The sequence below is a fragment of the Scyliorhinus canicula genome, chromosome 7, assembly GCF_902713615.1.
Source record: "Scyliorhinus canicula chromosome 7, sScyCan1.1, whole genome shotgun sequence".
NCBI lineage: Eukaryota > Metazoa > Chordata > Chondrichthyes > Carcharhiniformes > Scyliorhinidae > Scyliorhinus > Scyliorhinus canicula.
In genome coordinates, this window is record NC_052152.1 from 81,285,782 (window position 1) to 81,306,151 (window position 20,370).

General features: G+C 46.5%; 1 protein-coding gene across 10 annotated transcripts in view; it reads right to left on the minus strand.

Annotated features, from left to right (window-relative positions):
• Positions 1-20,370, minus strand: part of dmd (dystrophin) — a 2,667,466-nt gene that overhangs the window by 1,454,430 nt on the left and 1,192,666 nt on the right. For all 10 annotated transcript variants that reach the window (XM_038802261.1, XM_038802266.1, XM_038802267.1 and 7 more), the window contains one exon: positions 4,469-4,630. In XM_038802261.1, the coding sequence (XP_038658189.1) occupies positions 4,469-4,630 (162 nt within the window). The remainder of the gene's footprint in view (positions 1-4,468; positions 4,631-20,370) is intronic.

Genomic DNA, 20,370 nt, shown 5'->3' on the forward strand with positions numbered 1-20,370 from the left:
TTTACGGATCTGCATGACCTCCCCCATCCCCTCCACCGGATCCAAAATGTACAGGAGCAGGTCATCCGCATACAGTAAAACCCAATGCTCTTCCCCCACCCCCTGAACCAGCCCCCTCCAGTTTCTAGACTCCCTCAGCACCATGGCCAGCGGCTCAATTGACAGGGCAAACAGAAGGGGGGACAGGGGGCACCCCTGCCTCGTTCCTCGATGTAGCCTAAAGCACTCCGACCGCAGCCGATTCGTCGACACACTCGCTACAGGGGCCTGATATACATGTACCTCCTTAATGTTACTGTGCCAATATGTTCGTGGCTCAGGCAGTAATCCAGAGATCATAACCTTTTTGGTACTGCTTTTTAGTTTAGCTCCGAGCTGTTCATACTCCCTTAGTAGAACCATTGTCCTTTTTCAACCTATGTCATTGGTACAAACATGGACAACTGGATCTGGGCAGCACAGTACCATAGTGGTTAGCATGGCTGCTTTTCAGTTCTAGGGTCCCAGGTTCGATTCCCGGCTTGGGTCACTGTGCGGAGCATGCACGTTCTCCCCGTGTCTGCGTGGATTAAGTTAGTTATTCTGAGGGATGTGACTGCTTCCTGGAACACAGTGTCCACGTACCACTCCCCCTCCTGGATGTGTCCGAAGCTCAGACTCCAGCTCATCAACTTTGAGCCAGAGTTCCTCAAGCAACCAACACTTACTGCAGACATGGTGACTGGGAACCACAATGGGGTCCACCAGCTTCCACATCATACAGAAACAACCTGAGTATCCATCTCTAATTTATTTAGTTAGTTTTTTTATTTGGTTTTTAAACTCTAATTTTTTATTTTATAAACTGCTTTTTTATAATCTCTTCTTATTACCTCTGTCTAAAAGCAATTTATAAATTGCAATAAAGTGGGGTTTCAAATGTAACACAGCTTCCTTATTAGGCAATCAAAACACATCCTTTGTGCGATGTCACTTTCAGTTTTATCCCCCCAGTCGGAACTCTGTCAGTTTAAGTGACAGAAAGTATTCCCTGACCTAATTCCAGGATTTTGATGCAGCGACAGTGAATAAACGACGATATATTTCTAAGTCAGGATCCATGGAGATTTAGACAGCCGAGGGAGAAGGCGTCATCCTTTTCCTCATTTGTGCACTGGGTTTATTCCCGCACAGACCTTTTCGTAGTGGGTAAGGCGCTGCTCCCTGGGGTGGTAAGGTCAGAATATTTGCCGATTGTCACATCTGACCACACTCCGCACAATGTGGATTTCCGTTTGGAGAGGGGTTGCGCTCAGTGACCCCTGTGGAGGTTGGATGTGGCATTGTTGGTGGATAATGGGGCCTTTGAGCAGATAGCCTCTGCTATCGGGACATACATGGAATTTAATAAGAGCGAGGAGGTCTCACCTACCAAGTTTTCGGAGGCATTAAAGGCGGTAATTAGAGGAGAGCTGATCTCGATAAGGCTCACAGGGATAAGGCATAAAGGATGGAGAGACAGAGGTTGGTGGAGGCTATTCTGGTGGTTGACAGGCAATTTTCAGTTACTCCAAAGGAGGAGTTGTTGACAGAGAGGAAGAAGGTCCAGATAGAGTTCGAATTGGTATCGATGGGGTAAGCGATTGGCCAGCTTCGTCATGTCCGAGGGGTATTCTATGAACATGAGGAGAAGGCCAACCAGTTATTGACTTATCAGTTGGGAGGAGGAGTGGTTTCTGATCCAGGAAGGGTAAATGGAGTGACTGAGACCTTTTACCATTGCACAGGTCAGAGCCCAAGGTGGGTGGTTCTGACGTGATACAATCTTTGGATGGTTTGGACTTCCCAGTGGTGGAGAGAGAGAAAGTGCATAGACTCCAGGCCCGAACAGATTCCCAGTGGAATTTTATTTTTAAATTGCAACGGAGCTGGGGCCACATCTACTGTGGATATTCAACAATTTGTTATCCTGGGGGGTGCTGCCAACCACATTGGCACAGGCTTCTATCTCTTTAATCCTGAAGAAGGATGTTGTTGAATGCTGATGCAAAGTTACCGACTAAAGTGCTGACAACTCGCTTGGAGGAATGTTTGCTGGGGGTAGTTGTTGAGGATAAGACGGGGTCTGTGAAGGGCCAACAATGGTCAGCCAGTGTAAAGAGATTTTTGAATGTGGTGATGTTGCCCCTGTCAGGTTTGGAGCCGGAGGTAATAATCTCCATTGACGCGGAGAAAGCTTTTGACCGGTAGAATGGGAGTATCAAGATACTGGGGCGATTTGGGTTTCAACATAGGTTCATCTCTTGGATCAGATTGTTATATAAAGCCTCCACTGCGGGCGTTTATACCAATGCATTAAGCTCAGGATACTCTATAGAAAAACAAGGCAGGTGTGTCCACTTTCACGTTACTTTCTGCATTGGCAGTGGTAAATGAACCTCTGGCTATTCCACCGAGGTCGTCCACAGAGTGGAAGGGTAGAGAGAGGGGAGGTATGGAGCAGCAAGTGTTCCTATATGCAGAGGATTCACTTCTGTATGTAACAGACCCTCTCTCCAGTGTGGGAAAGATCATGGAGATATTAAGTAAGTTTAGTTCCTTTTCAGGTTATAAACTCAATGGAATTCTCAGGGAAAGAGTGTAGGTTGGCCAGTCAAGTTTTAGATATATGGGAATACAGGTGGCACATGACTGCGCATTGTTGCATCAGCTAAATCTGACTAGTCTGATAGAAGGGGTGAAGGGGGATTTGAAAAGGTGGGATACCCTCCTGTTACCATTGGCAAGAAGGGTTCAAACGGTGAAAATGATGGTTGTTCCAAAATTCTTATTTATATTCCAGAGTCTTCCGATTTTTTTACCTAAATCTTTTTTTGTGAAGATTAATAAGCTGATTTTGACATTTGTATGGGCGGAAAGATATCTTGGGTTCAGAGAGCTTTTTTGTAGAGTGATAGACAATTAGGGGGAGATGGCGTTGCCTCACTTTATGAATTACGACTGAGCGGTGAACATCAAGATAGTTCGGAAATATGTCATGGAAGAAGGGTAGGTTTGGGGATGGATGGAGGAGCTTCATGTACAGAGTCATGCTTGAGGGCATTGGTGATGGCTCCACTTCTATTCTCACTGACCAGGCATTATATGAGCCCAATGGTATTAGCTCCCTGAAAGAGTATGGATCCAGTTTAGGCAACATTTTATGCTGGAGTCAATGTTGTTAAGGGCCCCAGAATGGGTTTCCAAACTCGGGAAATTCTTCGTCAGGAAACTGAGTTTGTGGAGGAGATATTTGAGACTTTCCAGTGTTCAGCTGGAGAAATTGAAACTTAGCTATAATTAGATGCCAGACAAGTAGTGCAGAGGTGAGGAGAGGAAATTGAATTTTAGAGCTGAATGTCATCAGCATACATGTGGATGCCAACTACGTTACTGTAGGTGATGTCGCCAAGCCAAGCAGGAAAAATGTAGATGAAGATGAGGAAGGAGCCAAGAATAGATTATTGGGGTATTCCTCAAGTAACAGTGTGAGCCCAGATAGAGGAGCCACTATGAGAGGTACTCTGGCTACATTACACACAGAAGAATGGAACCAAACAACGGCAGTCCCACTGAGCTGGACAATAGAGGAAAGGTGTTGGAACAGGATGATGTAGGTTTGGCCATGTCTAAATGTGTGATTTTGCATTTGAGGATGTCAATCCCGTTCCAGCCTCCCCGAACAGGCACCACAATGTGGCGACTAGGGGCTTTTCACAGTAACTTCATTGAAGCCTACTTGTGAGAATAAACGGTTATTATTATTAGATAGCGTCACAATTCTGAATTTTATAGAATGAAAATCAGCTATGGGGAGAATATGTTTGCAATGAAAACCATTCAAACATCATTTGAAATGAGCAATAAAAATGGTGTGCCTGGGGTGTGCAAGAGAAATGTAATTGATGTGGGCACAATGGAAACATCAAATAAATCATGGATGTATCGCAAGAGTGGGGGAGGTCACTGATATGAAGAGCGAAAAGATTGGACAGTGAACAGATCCCTCCAGGCTCCAGGTACCCATGAATTGGCAAGAAAAGATGATGAAGCATGAATGACAGCACAGTTAAGTGATTTGAAAGGAAACTGGATAACCATGAACAAGCTGCTGCCAACAACAGGAAAAAAAGATCATTTAAATGCAATATCGGAATAATGTCTTATATGCAGCATAACTAGGAGAGGCAATATGCTTGTACAGGTTCTGTCAGAGAGCAATTTTTTTTTTATTTTAAAGAGGTCCTGTTTTTACATGGGGAGAATGAACAAATGTAATAAAGAATGCTGTGCCTTAATTACCTGCAGTTAGGAAATCCATCAAACAATAAGTCTGCTTAATACCTCTTTTATTTTTAATTAGGAAACAAATTTTTCTCCATTGTGAAAAAAAAGAAACATGTTCTGCTGATTTGCAATCTAACTTGAAGTAAATAGCCTTCTGACATACCTGAGCTTCTTGAGGGACCTGGGCTGCATCAATTCTGTCAGCAATGTATGACGTTAGCTGTTTGTCAATCAATGCAAGAGATTCTTGGATTAAACGAAGGGTTTTGTCTGTCTCCTGTGCTGATTGAATGCTCTGCTCAAGGACTTTCTGTCTTCTTACAGCCTGGAAGGGTCAGGGAAAAACAAGTCATTAACACTCTCTGCTTCATCTCTCGCATCAGCAGAACTCCAAGATCTTTTGAGAATAACAATCAGCAGTAACTTATTGAAATAAGAAGTTTCTTGGCTGTTTTCTGTTAATTTCAATTCCACAATGTTCTACAGAAAAGGCTATTGTATGCACTGTATTAAAAAAGTGGGATTAATGAGATGATTTTCCAAGTGAAGAAAAAAGCGAAGAAAGGATACGAATGCACTTGAATAGTAATGTGCTAACAACATTGAAATGTTCTCAGTAAGCTAATTTGCATCATTAATCACAGATCCAGGTCAAGTGTAAAGAGCATACTAATGGCGAGAAGGAAAAGTTAAAAAAATGAGTATAAATTAAAGCAACTGTGTCATCATTGGAGGACAAAGAAGTCATACGGCATCACACTGCATTAAGACTTTGATTACATTTTTAAACACCCAAAATGGCTGTGAAACACTTTAGCACGAAGCTGGGATGTGAAAAGCACAATTTCTTTCATTGCAGATTTTTCTTATGCTGAAAAGAGATTAAGAAACAACATCAAAACATGAAGGAAAGGGAGGGCCATTATGCAGATTTAAGAGCCGAGCTGACCAAAGCTGTTGTGGCGTGTGACAGTCCTGTGGTGCATTTTAACAACAGGCGTCTGCAAACTCAAAGTCTGTTGAGGCAGTTCAGTGGGTGTCACAATACCTGCAGATATAGTTGGTGTCTTGTTGGCAGCTATGACCAGTCTGACTTTGCAATGTGACAACTGTTCTTGTGCCCCTTCTGACATATCATCCAAACTGAGCATACTAGCACAAGAACTAGGAACAAGAGTAGGCCACTCAGCCCCTTCAGCTGGCTAGTCAGGCTTTGCACTTGGTTTTGTCAATGTGCTTCGTGTCACAATCTACCTGAATAAAGGTGAAAATTCTGTAATAATCGGCAAGCTTGCTTAGACTTTTAAGGGAGGGATGTCATCAACAAAGGAACTGAAAAGCCAGATTTCAGAAATCAATGTAGAGGGGTTGGCAGTCAGGTGGTTTAGCTCTGCCAAATTTGATTTATTGTAACTATTGAGCGGTATATGCCGAGAAGGTGGTAGGATGGTAAAGGGATCAAGAGGAAATTTGGGTGAAGATGGAGGCGGGTTGCAGGTGCCTGTGATGGCGTCACTCCCGTTCTCCCTGAGAAATATTGGGCAAATCCGGTGGTGGTAGTGACTCTGAGGTTTTTTTATTTTAAATAATTTTTATTCAGATTTTCACAAAATATCAATAACAGAAAATATTTACAAAAAATATTAACAACTAAGAAAACAAAAAAGAGCACCCCCCCCCCCCCACCCCCAGTAAATACAAAAAAGAAGAAATAGGAAGAAATAGATTAACACCCGGACTCTGAGGTTTTGAAGGTAATTTCGGCAGCATTTATAGTTAAGGGCGGTGTTTAAAATGGTGCCAATCTGTGCAAATCAACTGTTTGAACAGTCTAGATAAGATGCTAGATTCCGGGACTGGGAGGATGTGGTGAATCACAGCAGAGTAATTCACACTGTATTACTATGTCTCTGTAAGCTCGGCACACGAGCAGTTGAGCTGCTCTGCCACTAGGGGGAGATGCACTGGGAGTGTACGGGAGTTTGTACAGGGCTCCACCCTTGGCTCCTCCCCCCTAACCGGAAGTATAAAGGTTGATGCTGAGAGCCTGCCTGCAGTTCATCTGGAGTTCACCGTGTCACAGGCAGGCTCTGTTGTAAGACGATTAAAACCACTGTTCACTTCTAACCACGTGTCGTGTGAATTGATGGTCTCATCAATTTAATGGTCTTAGGAAACAGTAAGGAATGACCATGGAATCAGCCCTCAAGCCTAACCGACTGGAACTCAAACCGCAAGATGCAGAGGCGAAATAAATCAGAGGCCTACCTGGCTGAAGCAAGCACCACAGAAACAACGGAGGAGCAGAAACTCAGTCTACTGCACGCGAGGGTGAGCCATCATATATCTACTCAGCTAAACTGTACCGGCTCATATACAGAGGCCCTGGCCCTACTCGATAGAATGTACGTGAGACCTATCAATTAGGCGTACGCGCGCCACGTTTTTACTACTCGCCACCAGCGCCCTGCAGAATCGCTAGAGGAATTCCTCTGAGACGTAAAAGCCTTATCCCGGGACTGTAATTATCAGGCTGTAACTGCTACAGAGCATAGAGAACTTGCTGTCCGCGATGCCTTTGTTGCAGGCCTTAGATCAAATTACGTGCGCCAGCAACTGCTGGAGAAGGGGGCCCTAAATTTGGAAGGTACTGTTGAACTCGCTACGACTATGGAGGTCTCATTTCACAGCCTCACCTCGTTTCCTGGCGACTGCGCGACCCCGTCATGGGCCCACGACCAGCGACTCCCCCAGGCCTGCGCCATGTGGCCACCCAGCCACCATGCTGCCCCAGCCTGCCACTTTTGTGGCCAGCCCCAGCAGCAGCACTGCCCGGCCCGCAACGCGACCTGCAGCAGCTGCGGGCGAAAAGGCCACTACGCCAGAGTGTGCCTGGCAAAGAAGACCCCAGTCCCTAAAACTCCAGCGGCAGAGTAATCACTCTCCGCACTCGCAGACCCTCAGGACCCGGAACGCAGCGGCCTATGCCCCGATTCCGCCTCCACTTGCCACGTGAGATCCATGGGGGCCGCCATCTTGGCAGACCCCCACCATGCGGTCCACCACGGGCGACTCATGGGGGCCACCATCTTGGACGCCATCTTCCTCGCCGCCCGCCACGTGCGATCCACGGGGGCGGCCATCTTGGGCCTCATCCTCTCCACATTCAGAAAACGCGATTGAAGACTGCGACCTCAGCGGGCACTCATCGCGGGGCCATCCCAGCGCAGCCGACCGAGCTGCCGACTACCTGCAACTCAACGCAGTCAAACGGGACCAATCGCACCCAAAGCATCTCAACAACTCTATGACAACGGTTAAAGTCAACGGGTAAAGTACACAGTGCCTTTTCGACTCCGGGAGCACTGAGAGCTTCGTACATCCAGATCTGGTAAGACGCTGTCCGCTCCCCGTTTTCCCTGCACGACAAATTATCTCCCTCGCTTCGGGTTCCCACTCTGTCCATATCCAAGGGCGCACCGTCGCAACTCTAACAATCCAAGGCACTAGCTACTCTAATTTCCAACTATACGTCCTGCCCGAACTCTGCACCCCTCTCTTATTGGGACTCGACTTTCAATGCAATCTCAAGAGCCTCACCCTCAGCTTCGGCGGACCCCTACCCCCACTCACTATCTGCAGCCTAGCCACGCTGCAAATCTCCCCCCCTCCTCTCTTTGCCAACCTCACTCCAGACTGTAAACCCATAGCCACTCGCAGCAGGCGGTACAGCCTATAGGACAGGGTGTTCATTCAATCCGAGGTTCGGAGGCTGTTACGTGAGAGGATCATAGATCTCCCACACAGTCATTAGTGCCCTGCATAGTATCTTCACCCTGTTTGGTTTCCCCAGCTATGTACACAGCGACCGGGCTTCGTCCTTTATGAACGACGAGCTGCGTCAGTACCTGCTCGGCAAGGGCATCGCCTCGAGCAGGACTACCAGCTATAACCCCAGGGGGAACGGGCAGGTGGAGAGGGAGAATGCGACCGTCTGGAAGACCGTCCTACTGACCCTCCGGTCCAGGAATCCCCCGATTTCCCATTGGCAAGAGGTCCTCCCAGACGCGCTCCACGCTATTAGGTCCCTCTTATGTACCGCTACCAACCAGACCCCTCACAAGCGGCTCTTTATTTTTTCCAGGGGCACTACCACGGGGGGTTTCGCTCCCTGCATGGTTGAAGACACCGGGCCCAGTACTCCTCCGGAAGCATGTCAGGGCGCACAAAACTGACCCACTCGTAGAGAAAGTGCTCCCCCAGTACGCCTTCGTAGAGCTCCCTGACGGCCGTCAGGACACTGTATCCCTCCGGGACCTAGCACCTGCAGGATCCAACCCCCCCCCACTACCACCGCCGAGGTACCCCTCACACTACATCCCACCCAACTCGCCCCCCAAGCCCCCGCACCTACCAGTTCACTACATTTTATTTGCATGCCCGTGCCAGCTAGCTCCCAGCGCCCCCAGTCGAACCAGACGGGTAAGAAACCCGGGCGGAATCGCCCCTGGAGTCCGCCATCGTACCCCAACCGACGGTGCTCATCCAGCCACCAGAAGGGGCTGCAACCCCGGTGCTCCACCGATCACAGCTGACAACTCGGCCACCGGACAGACTCAATCTGTAAGCCACCACCCCCGCCGGACTTGATTTTTTTTACAGGGGGTGAATGTGGTGAATCACAGTAGAGTAATTCACACTGTATGACTATGTCTCTGTAAGCTCGGCACACGAGCAGTTGCGCTGCTCTGCCACTAGGGGGCGATGCACTGGGAGTGTATGGGAGTTTGTACTGGGCTCCACCCTTGGCTCCACCCATGGCTCCTCCCCCCTAACCAGAAGTATAAAGGTTGATGCTGAGAGCCTGCCTGCAGTTCATCTGGAGTTCACCGTGTCACAGGCAGGCTCTGTTGTAAGACGATTAAAACCACTGTTCACTTCTAACCACGTGTCGCGTGAGTTGATGGTCTCATCAGAGGACAAGTGGTAGGAATGAAGGATTTGTTTCTGAGGGGCGATTTGCAAGCTTGGCGGAGTTAATGGAGAGGTATGGGATCCAATGGACCGAAACATTCTGGTATATTCAGTTATGAGATTTTGCAAGGAAGATCTTTCTGGTATTCCTGGTGATGTCGCCCTCTTTACTGTTGGAGTGTGCTGTCAGTGGCAGGTATTGAGGAGGGGGGTACCTCAGAGATTTACCGGAGGATTCTGGAAGTGGTACCGCTGGAGGGGAATTGCACAGGGTGAACGCAACGGCTTTGTGTGTGAGATTAAGGTTGGTTCAATTAAAAGTGGTGCACAGGCACATTTAACGAGGTTGAGAGTGAACCAGCTATTTGAGGGAGTGTTGGACAAGTATAAGTGGTGTGGGAGGGAACCGGCCAACCACGCTCACATATTCTGGTCTTGCCCTGAATAGGGGAGGTTTTAGGGCTCGTTCTTCAGCACCATGCCGGCAATCTTACAACTGGATTTGGAGCCCAATTCCTCAGGGGCCATATGTTGGGTGTCAGACCTGCCGGAGCTGCAGCCCTGGCAGATGTTTAGTCTTCGCCTCGCTGATCGCTCGCAGGCAGTGGTGTTGGGGTGGAGGTCAGCTTCTCCATCCTGTGCCTCACAATGGTTGGCGGACTTACTGGAATTCCTACACCTTGAAAAGTTAAGTTCACCTTGAGAGGGGCGATCGAGGGGTTCTATAAAATATGCCACCTATTCATTCTCTATTTCAAAGAGTTGGTCACCGTCAGCTGTTAGGGATGGGGGTTTGTTGTTCGGGGGGTGGCTGTGGGTGTTTATTTTTGTACTAGTTCAGTTTGAGGTGGGTGTGTTTTCTTTATTATTTATGAACTGTTAAAAACTTAATAAAAACATTGCAAAAAATAAATTAATAAATTAACTGAAATTGAATGTCAAGAACATTGCTGTGAGGAACTCCTACAACAACGTATTGGGGTTGGATTCGCTGACGTCACCACCGGCGCATGCGCCAACCGGCGAAGGCCTTTCGGCCAGCCCCGGCACTGGGCGGCGGGCGTCAAAGGCCGCTGGTGCCAGTTTTGGCACCAGTCGGCGTGGTGCCAACCGCTCAGGCGCGGGCCTAGCCCCCAAAGGTGCGGAGAATTCCGCACCTTTGGGGTGGCCCGACGCTGGAGTGGTTGGCGCCACTCCTGTACAGCGGGACCCCCGTCCTGCCTTGGGGAGTATCCCCCCCATAGCACCAATGTCTCGGAAACAAAGATACATATTTTTTATTTTTTATAAATTTAGAGTACCCAATTAATTTTTTACAATTAAGGGGCAATTTAGCGTGGCCAATCCACCTACGCTGCACATCTTTGAATTGTGGGGGCGAAACCCACGCAAACACGGGGCGAATGTGCTCTACACGGACAGTGCCCCAGAGCTGGGATCGAACCTGGCACCTCGGCGCCATGAGGCTGCAGGGCCAACCCACTGCGCCACCGTCCTGCCCCTAAACAAAGATATTTATTCGGCAGCACCAGTAAGTTTTTCTTAAGAAACAGAGAAAGACACTTCTGTAAGATGCTAATCTAAGGTCGCTTGCCTTGACTACGTCTCCAATGAGCTTCATAATGGCTAACAGAACAGGGTTACACCCAGCACATCCAAAGAAAAGCAGAATTTTACAGAGTTAAGATTTATTAGACAAATTTATAAATATTCCACAATTTTGCAACAAAAAAGTTCTGATATCATGGACAACAAAACATGTTAAATAGCCTTTTCTTTTGCTTTCTATTTTAAATGTTTACCAGGAGAACGAACGGAAAATCTGGTTAGCTCAATCAACTATTCTATCAAAAGAGCTTAAGAGATAAAGATTTTCAGTCAATTCAAACAAAATTGATTTTGGTGTGCATTAGGATTACCAGTTCTTGTGCACGAAACAATTTCTCACACATTAAGTCCCTGGCATTTCAACTTCCACAGGAATGACTTCTGAATTCAGTGGCTTAGTTCCACATTTCATTTTATTTTGTTATAGAACATACAGTGCAGAAGGAGGCCATTCGGCCCATCGAGTCTGTACTGACCCACTTAAGCCCTCTCTTCCACCTTATCCCCGTAACCCAATAACCCCTCCTAATCCTTTTGGTCACTAAGGGCAATTTATCATGGCCACCTAACCTGCACGTCTTTGGACTGTGGGAGCAAACCGGAGCACCCGGAGGAAACCCACGCAGACACGGGGAGAACATGTAGACTCCGCACAGACAGTGACCCTTGCGGAGAATCGAACCTGGGACCCTGGCACTGTGCAGCCACAGTGGTATCCACTTGTGCTACTGTGCTGCACAGTTATGTTCAGTTTGCTCATTGCTATGATTCCATCAATGTAGCATCACAATAAGTGATAAGTAATCTACTGGATATGTAACTATATATTATGTCAAGTTTACTGTGACTTGAAATGTACAATTCCAATGTATCTTTAACTTAACTACAGACTTAGTAAATGGAAGTGAGAGATAAACAGCACAAGATACGGAATATTACAATACAAGAATCAGCAGACCTTAAATGGTAAGTACATTTTACTCACTCAAACAACTGATCATCAAATCACAGGGTAATATCTATGTACTCACTTATCTCTCACTTTGTTGCATTGTGCTTTAAAACCACCATTTAGAGGCAGATTTGCAGTGAACATCTTGTACACGACGTCAACATCCGCTTGTACGGCACAATGTTCTACTATAGGACACTGCTCTCATGATACCGTTGGTGTGGTACTTCAACATTTCACAGAAAGGGATAATCCATAGTTTATGCCTGCTCTCTAACCATTGCTAGCCAATACTTAAAGAGAGAATTAAAAGACAAGAGGAAAACTCAGATTTTCACCAAATGGGGAGCCTCTCTATTCTGGCAAAAATAGGGGAAGTGGCGGAAAATCTGAACTCCAGATACCGAATATAGCATCACAGAGGACATATCCCATTTTTATGGGTACGGGAATTAGTATGCACATGCATTTCATACGGACACAGCTGGGCATTTAAACAACCACCTGCCTTCACACAAGTGGGATTTCGGTATTCTTGAGAATGTGAAACCCAAAGTATGCAGATCACAACTGGTAAGAGCAGGTTTTAACTTTGTGGATAGATTTGCATAGCCAGAGTTCCCCTTTGGAGAGGTATAGTATCCCGGTCGGATTTTGTTCCGAGATATCTTTGGGGAAGTAACGTAGCTTTCAGTGGCGATCAAGTGCCATTTAGAATTCTTAAAAGTAGGCATAAATGTGCAAAACAAAGTGCATAAATTTATTGAAACTGTTATCGGATCTGTAAAAATCAACAGTCATCCCATATGAGAACCCCCACTGACGATCTGACTGTCAGTGTTATATACCGTGTTTAATTTACATTGGGAAATGGGTCAGCCATGCAGATTTAAATAGGGGCAGCATGGTAGCATTGTGGATAGCACAGCTTCACAGCTCCAAGGTCCCAGGTTCGATTCTGGCTTGGGTCACTGTCTGTGCGGAGTCTGCACATCCTCCCGTGTGTGCGTGGGTTTCCTCCGGGTGCTCCGGTTTCCTCCCACAGTCAAAAGATGTGCAGGTTAGGTGGATTGGCCATGATAAATTGCTGTTAGTGTCCAAAATTGCCCTTAGTTCTGGGTGGGGTTACTGGTTTATGGGGTAGGGTGGAGGTGTTGACCTTGGGTAGGGTGCTCTTTCCAAGAGCCGGTGCAGACTCGATGGGCCGAATGGCCTCCTTCTGCACTGTACATTCTATGATTTTAAAAGGACATCAAGGTGACCTGTCAAGCTTACAAGGCATTTTAAAGTCCAGCCCTTTAAATATTTGAAAAAATGTCTGAAATGATTTTAAAAATAAATTGTTTGCTATTTTTCACTGTCAGCATAGGCCTGAGGGCTTTCATTACAGGATTAGGGCTGCATGACTGATTTCACAATCACTGATTATCACAGTTGGGTACCTGGCATTTCATAGATTGATTGACAGCTTCAAGAGGTTGCAAGCTCTTTGATGTGGGACTATGAATTCCAATGCATGTTGTTTTAGGGATTCTGCATTTGAATGAAATGTTTCTTATAAGGTATGGTGTCACCAGGGACTGTATGCTGGAAGCCCGTATGAGAACCCCCACTGACGATCTGACTGTCAGTGTTATATAGTGTGTTGAATTTACATTGGGAAATGGGTCAGCCATGCAGATTTAAATAGGGATTTATGGTATGGGCAGGGATTCTCCGCCATTGGGATTCTCTGTTATACAGACGCCCGGGGGTTTCCCGACGGCTTGGGGCTGCCCCACAATGGGAAACCCCATTGACCCACCGGCGGAATGGAGAATCCCGCCGGCCGGTCGGGGCGGAAATGTGGCGCAGTGGGGCCAAGAATCCCACCTAAGGTGTGCAAATTTAGGCTCAAAGAGTCAGATATTTGTTTCCTTTCTTTTTTTGCCAAGTATCTGATGACCTTGAAATAAACGTTCAATTTTTGTATTTGGACAACTGTGTGAGCTATTAAACGGAATGAAATCTATCCCACCTATCACGATTCTCAACCTCTTGTGACCTCACAAAGGCTTTATTTCTTTGAAGGAAGGCAAATATAGTTAATGGGCTGGATTCTCTGCTTCCCGACGCTGAAATTGATTTCAGTGACAGGGCGGACAATCCGTTTTGGTGCCAAAATCAGAAGTGGCGCCAGTTTTAAAATTCTCCACCCCCGAAAACGAGTACTCCTCACCGAGTATCCACTGCCTCACGCTATTCCCTGAGGCCCGCCCCGCAATGCTCCATCCCCGACTAGCCGAATTCCTGATGCCATGGGACTCTCATGGTCCTATAGTTCGGGAACCTCGCGAGGCGGCTGCGGATTCAGTCCAGGGCCATCACAGTCAGGGGAAGGCCGATCGGCGGGCAGGGGGGCTTCATTCAGGGTTGGGTGCAATGCGTGTGGGCAGTCCGGGGCGCGTGAGCAGCCGATGCAGGGCACTATTTTGGTGGTCCAAGGCAGGGTATTGAGTCCACCATGGAGCACCAGGCCGCCACCGTGCGCATGCACGGCCACTGATCCCGAAGTGCAGGGGCCCTATCGGCAGCTACAGCTGCGTGCTCTACAACGGCTCCCTGCTAGCCCCTAGGAAAACAGGGATTCTGTGGCCTTTGGACTCCAGTTATCCTGGCATAAAAGACCAGGCAAAACGGATAATCCAGCCCCATGTTTTTTATTGAATGAGAGTTTTTTTTTCAATATAGGAAAGTCTGCAGTCGACACTTAGAACTCCGCCTTATGTAATCGTGGACCGAATATTCTTTGGACTGGCAATCACCATCCACTCCTTTGTATTTATTTTACTCGGGAGCTGCACATTTCTTGCCTGGACCTCCGATTGAGGTCAGTTATAAATTGTGCAGCATATCTGTGACTGATGGCCTTTAGTGCAGAGCAGCATCATTGACAGAAGTGTAGCCATGCTCCTTTATTTTTTACAACATTAGCTGCTGTAAACTGGTAAGTTAAGTGTCCCAGCTGCTTTGACAGAAAATGGGTTGGAAGTGGTGGTGGGTCAGGTGGTCAAAGTAGGGTAGCTTGGTGGTAGAGAGGGGTCATACCACAGTTGGAGTTTGGGAGGGCAATTGGGGGCTTAAAGGGTAGTTGGAGGGGGTGGAGTATAGTGGGGTGTTTGGACGGGTAGAGGTGGGGATGTAATGAGGGGGTCAGGAAGGTAGTTAGTTGATCAGGGAGGGCGAGTAAGGGAGAGGTAGAAGGGGGTTGCGGGATAGTTGGGGTTTGTTGGATGGTCAGGGATAGTCGGGACATGTAGGGCATGCTGTTGAGGGGTGTTTTGGATCAGGGAAGGCAGTCATGTGGTTAGCGGCACAGGAGGACTTTTAATGAAACACTGCAGTGGGGGGCCCCAACCAATGGGGTGTAGGGGGGGGGGGGGGGGGAGTAGTAGGATAGTTTGAGCCTATCAGCAGGCAGTACAGAACAACATTGGGTTCTGATTGGTGGGGAAACAGTTTGCCAGATGTTGAGAGGTGATGCAGACTTAGAATAGTTCAGACATGGATCTCCTGAATTGCTGCAAAGTTTCTGAACTTTCATTAAATAAAGATGCCAGTCAGCATTCATATTTCTGGCATTCAGTCTGGCAGGGAGCCTGAGACAAAACTGAAGTCGCGGACCTAACATCGGGGTGCAAGCCTGTGAAGCCTTGAGCAAGGCAAGGTGGTGGCGCCGGCCAACGGCCGTCAAGGGGGACAGTGGGGTGATTCGCGCCCTCAAAGCCATGGTTGGCGAGGACTGGTGGACAACCAATGAACCAAAACGAACAGGGACTGCCGAGGCAGATAGCCAACAGCAGCAGCCAGCCAGGAACACTCATGGCCATCGAGGCTCGAGCCCTGACTACCAGAGTGAGAGCCGAGGGGTGAGCATAGCAACAGTCAGGTGGTGCAAAGAAGGCCAGGCAAGCACCGGCAGTGTGTCTTGGTGAATTGTGAACAGGAGCGGGTGACTCGACCAGAGCCAGAGGCCAGCTATGCAGAGCTGAGTATGAGTGGCTGGGCAACAACCAACATCATCTTTCTTCTTGTTGAACTTGTTGAAGCATGTTGAACTTACAACCATTTTTGGTGTAAGTCAATTGTCTCTCTAATCGATTGGGGTATCTTTTATTATACCCGGCTTGCCTTGACCATGCATAGGCATCACTGCTTTCCCAAAAATCATTGGCAGCAGCCAATTACTCAGATAGGATTTTGGCAGTGAACTCCAGCTCATCCTCACACCAATTCTTTTCAAAATTTCTGAAGACTTCCCCGTCACAACACAAAAGCTTTCTTAAATTCCGGACTTCTTGTGGAACATAAGGGGAGGAATGCACTAGGTGGCTCCGATTGGAAAACTTATTTTTTGCCTTTTTCCTGCTGTTATGAACCTTTTACTTCTCAGAAACATCAAGCAGAACAGAGTTTTCCCTCCTCTGAAGTGACCAGGATAGGTTTCATAGTTTCAAAGAAAAGGAAAAGGTTCTTCAATGGGCATGGGAGCATCATGGGAAGGCCACTCCAAGAGACTAAGATATGAGTGCAGATCTAGCAAAAAGAAGAGTCGGTTGTAATGGTGTGAAAATTATCTTGTAAAAAAAATGGAGTCAGGTTTGGGATTGTCTATCCAGCTCGCCTTCAGGTGACTTTTGGGGAAAAAGACTACTTTTTTGACATGCCGGGAGATGTGAAAGCTCAAGTTGGCCGCAGTTTAATCGGTTTGTGGCTATGTGGACAGGCATTTTGCTTTTTTAAAAGTATTTTCATGTTCATTGTTTGGGTTTGCCCTTAATGCTTTTGGTTAGACTTGAGGGATATCTACTATTTGTTTTTTACATCAACATATTGTTCCTTTTCTCTTTTTATCAAAGGAAGGATGTGCTGGCCTTGGAAAGGGTCCAGACAAGGTTCACAAGAATGATCCCTGAAATGAATAGCTTGTCGTATGAGGAATGGTTGAGGACTCTGGGTCTGTACTCGTTGGAGTTTCGAAGGATGAGGGGGGATCTTATTGAAACTTAGAGGATACTGCGAGGCCTGGCTAGAGTGGACGTGGAGAGGATATTTCCACTTGTAGGAAAAACTAGAACCAGAGGACACCATCTCAGACTAAAGGGACGATCCTTTAAAACTGAGATGAGGATGAATTTCTTCAGCTAGAGGGTGGTGAATCTGTGGAACTCTTTACTGCAGAAGGCTATGGAGGACAAATAATTGCGTATCTTTAAGACAGAGTTAGATAGGTTCTTGATTGATAAGAGGATCAGGGGCTATGGGGAGAAGGCAGGAGAAAGGGGATGACAAAATATCAACCATGATTGAATGGCGGAGCAGACTCGATGGGCTGAGTGGCCTAGTTCTGCTCCTATGTCTTATGGTCTTATGTGTTTTTCAATCTGGGATAATGCACTGTGGTTTGACTGGGGAAGTCCCTGGAGAGTTCATTTGTTTTCCAGGGTCGGGAGGTGATGTTATTGCTGTGTGGAACGAAGAGATTCAAAGAGAAATTTTGGAAAAGCTTTTGGAGAAGAGTTGAAATCTGAGATGTCTGACACGGAGTCCACTATTCTCTCCCAGTAGGACAGTTACAAAAATAAATATTTAAATGCAGAGCAGTCTTGTCTGAGGACAAGGCAACACTCCAGGTGAACCAGCTATTTGAAGAAATTCACCCAGAGTCTGAAAGGGTTCCAACAGGAGCCAAAAAAAATTTCTGTCAAGCTTTACTCAATGCCATGCTGATTTTAAGATGGATTGTGATGTATCTTTTCCTGTTGTTTAATGGGGAATTGTGTAGTGTTTAAGGAGTAATTGTAAGATGTTCTTTATGGGTGTGAAGTTAAAGAATTTAATTCTGTTTTCCTAATAAAGTTTTGTTTTGGAAATACCAAATCCCGATGTCTTCACGCAATCACTCCTGGAGAGAATTATTCTTTCAACACAGTCTTAATACAAACAAAAATATTGTGGTTTTGATCCAGCACGCTAGCCACTGTTGAGGTCCAGTATAGGATCGTAATAATGTCACCTAATTTTTCTGCCCAAATCCTTTTTTATTAAGGTTAACCACACCAATGCCTCCTACAGTCTCACAGGGGCTAGTTTAGCACAGTGGGCTAAACAGCTGGCTTGTAATGCAGAACAAGGCCAGCAGCGCGGGTTCAATTCCCATGCCGGCCTGCCCAAACAGGCGCCGGAATGTGGCGACGAGGGGTTTTTCACAGTAACTTCATTGAAGCCTACTTGTGACAATAAGTGATTATTATTATTATTTGAGAGAACAATGAGCCAACTGTGTCAAGTAGAAGAGGTAATTTTTTAACCTACCTTGAATATCTCAGTAAGTTTGACGAGTTTCTCAAATTTGAAAATTAGCCATATTGTGGCTCAGGGAAGTCTAACCTTTTCATGAAATCTACGATGACTGATTTAGATTTGGGTTTATTATCATGTGTACCATGGTACTGTGAAAAGTATTATTCTGTGTAGAGTCCAGGCAGATCGCTCCATACATGAAAAACATAGGACATTTGATAAATACACAATGTAAATACATAGACAGAGATATCAGGTGAAGCATATGGAGTGCCATGCTACACAGTAGAGAAGATGTGTGGAGAGATCAGTTCAGTCTATAAGAGGGTCATTTACGAGTCTGATAACAGCAGGGAACAAGCTATTTTTGAATCTGTTAGTGCATGTTCTCAGACTTTTGTATCTTTTGCCCGATGGAAGAGGTTGGAAGAGAATAATCCGGGTGGGAGAGGTTTTTGATTAGGTTGTCCGCTTTTCCAACACAGTGGGAGGAGTAAACAGAGTCAACGGATGGTAGGCAGGTTCGTGTGATGGACTGAGTTGTATTCACGATTCTCTGTAGTTTCTTACGGTCTTCTGGCGAGCAGTTGCCATACCAAGCTGTGATGCAGCCAGATAGGATGCTCTCTATGTTGCATTGTAAAAATTGGTAAGAGTCAATGTGGACATGTCAATTTCCTTAGTTTCCTGAGGATGTATAGCTGTTGTTGTGCTTTATCGGTTGTAGCGCCGATGTGGGTGGACCAGGACAGGTTTTTGGTGATGTGTCCACCTAGGAATTTGAAGCTGTCAACCATCAATACCTCGGCACCATTAATGCGGACGGGGTGTGTATGAAACTTTGCTTCCTGATGTCAATGACCGGTTCTTTCGTTTTGCTGACATTGAGGGGGAGATTGTTGTCATTGCAGAATCCCACTACGTTCTCGATCTCCCTTCTGTACTCTGACTCATCATTGTTTGAGATCCGACCCACTACTTTTGTTTCATCAGCAAACTTGTAGATGGAGATGGAACTAAATTCTGCCACACAGTCATGTGTGAATAGGGAATACAGCAGGGGGCTAAGCACACAGCCTTTTGGGGCTCAGGTATTGAGTATTATTGTGGAGGAAGTGTTGTTGTTTATCCTTATTGATTGTGGTTGATGGGTCAGGAAGTCAAGGATCCAGTTTCAGAAGGAGGAGCCAAGTCCTAGGTTTTGGTGTTTTGATATGAGTTCGGCTGAGATTATGGTGTTGAAGGCGGAGCTGTAGTCAATGAATAGGAGTCTGATGTCAGAGTCCTTGTTGTCAAGATGCTCCAGGGATGAGTGGAGGGCCAGGGAGTTTGTGTCTGCTGTGGACCAGTTGTGGTGGTATGCGAATTGCAGTGGATCAAAGCATTCTGGGAGAATAGAGTTGATGTGTTTCATGACAAACCTCTCGAAGCACTTCATAATGATAGATATCAAGGCCACTGGATGCTAGTCTTTGAGGCATGTTACCTATTCCTTCTTTTGCACCAGTATGATGGCAGTCTTCTTAAAGCAGGTGGGAACCTCATAACGGTGTTTGGAGAGGTTGAAGATGTCCACGAACACACCCGACAGCTGGCCTGCACAGGATCTGAATGCATGACAAGGGACTCCGTCAGGACCCGTTACATTCTGAGATTTCACCTTCAAGAAGGCTGATCTCTGGAGGCTGTCTCAGTCGCTATGGGTGGGTCCAAGGCTGTTGAGGCAGTTGAAAATGGTTTATTGGTTTCCTGCTTGAACGAGCACATAATGCATTGAGTTAATAGGGGAGGGGGTGCTCTGTTGCCAGAGATTCTACTCGGCTTTGCTTTGTAGCCCGTTATATTGTTTAAGCCTTGCTACAAACAATGAAGGTCTCTGTCGTTGTCTGTGACTCTAGTTTAGTCTTGTCTCTTGGCATTCCTGATTTCTTGTATAGGGTAGGGCCGCCTATCCTGAACGCCTCAGACCTGGGCTTCAGTAGGGAGTGAATTTCCAGGTTCAACTATGGTTTCCGGTTGGGGAACACACTTACTATCTTCTTTATCACTTGTGACTTCATCACTATAATGGCTCAGAAGTGAATTCATGAATTAATTCATCATGCCAAATACTTTTCCATATGGCAGGAAAATATTCAGGTCTACAAGCAAGACTAAGCAATGCAAACCCCTGTGCATTATCCATCCCA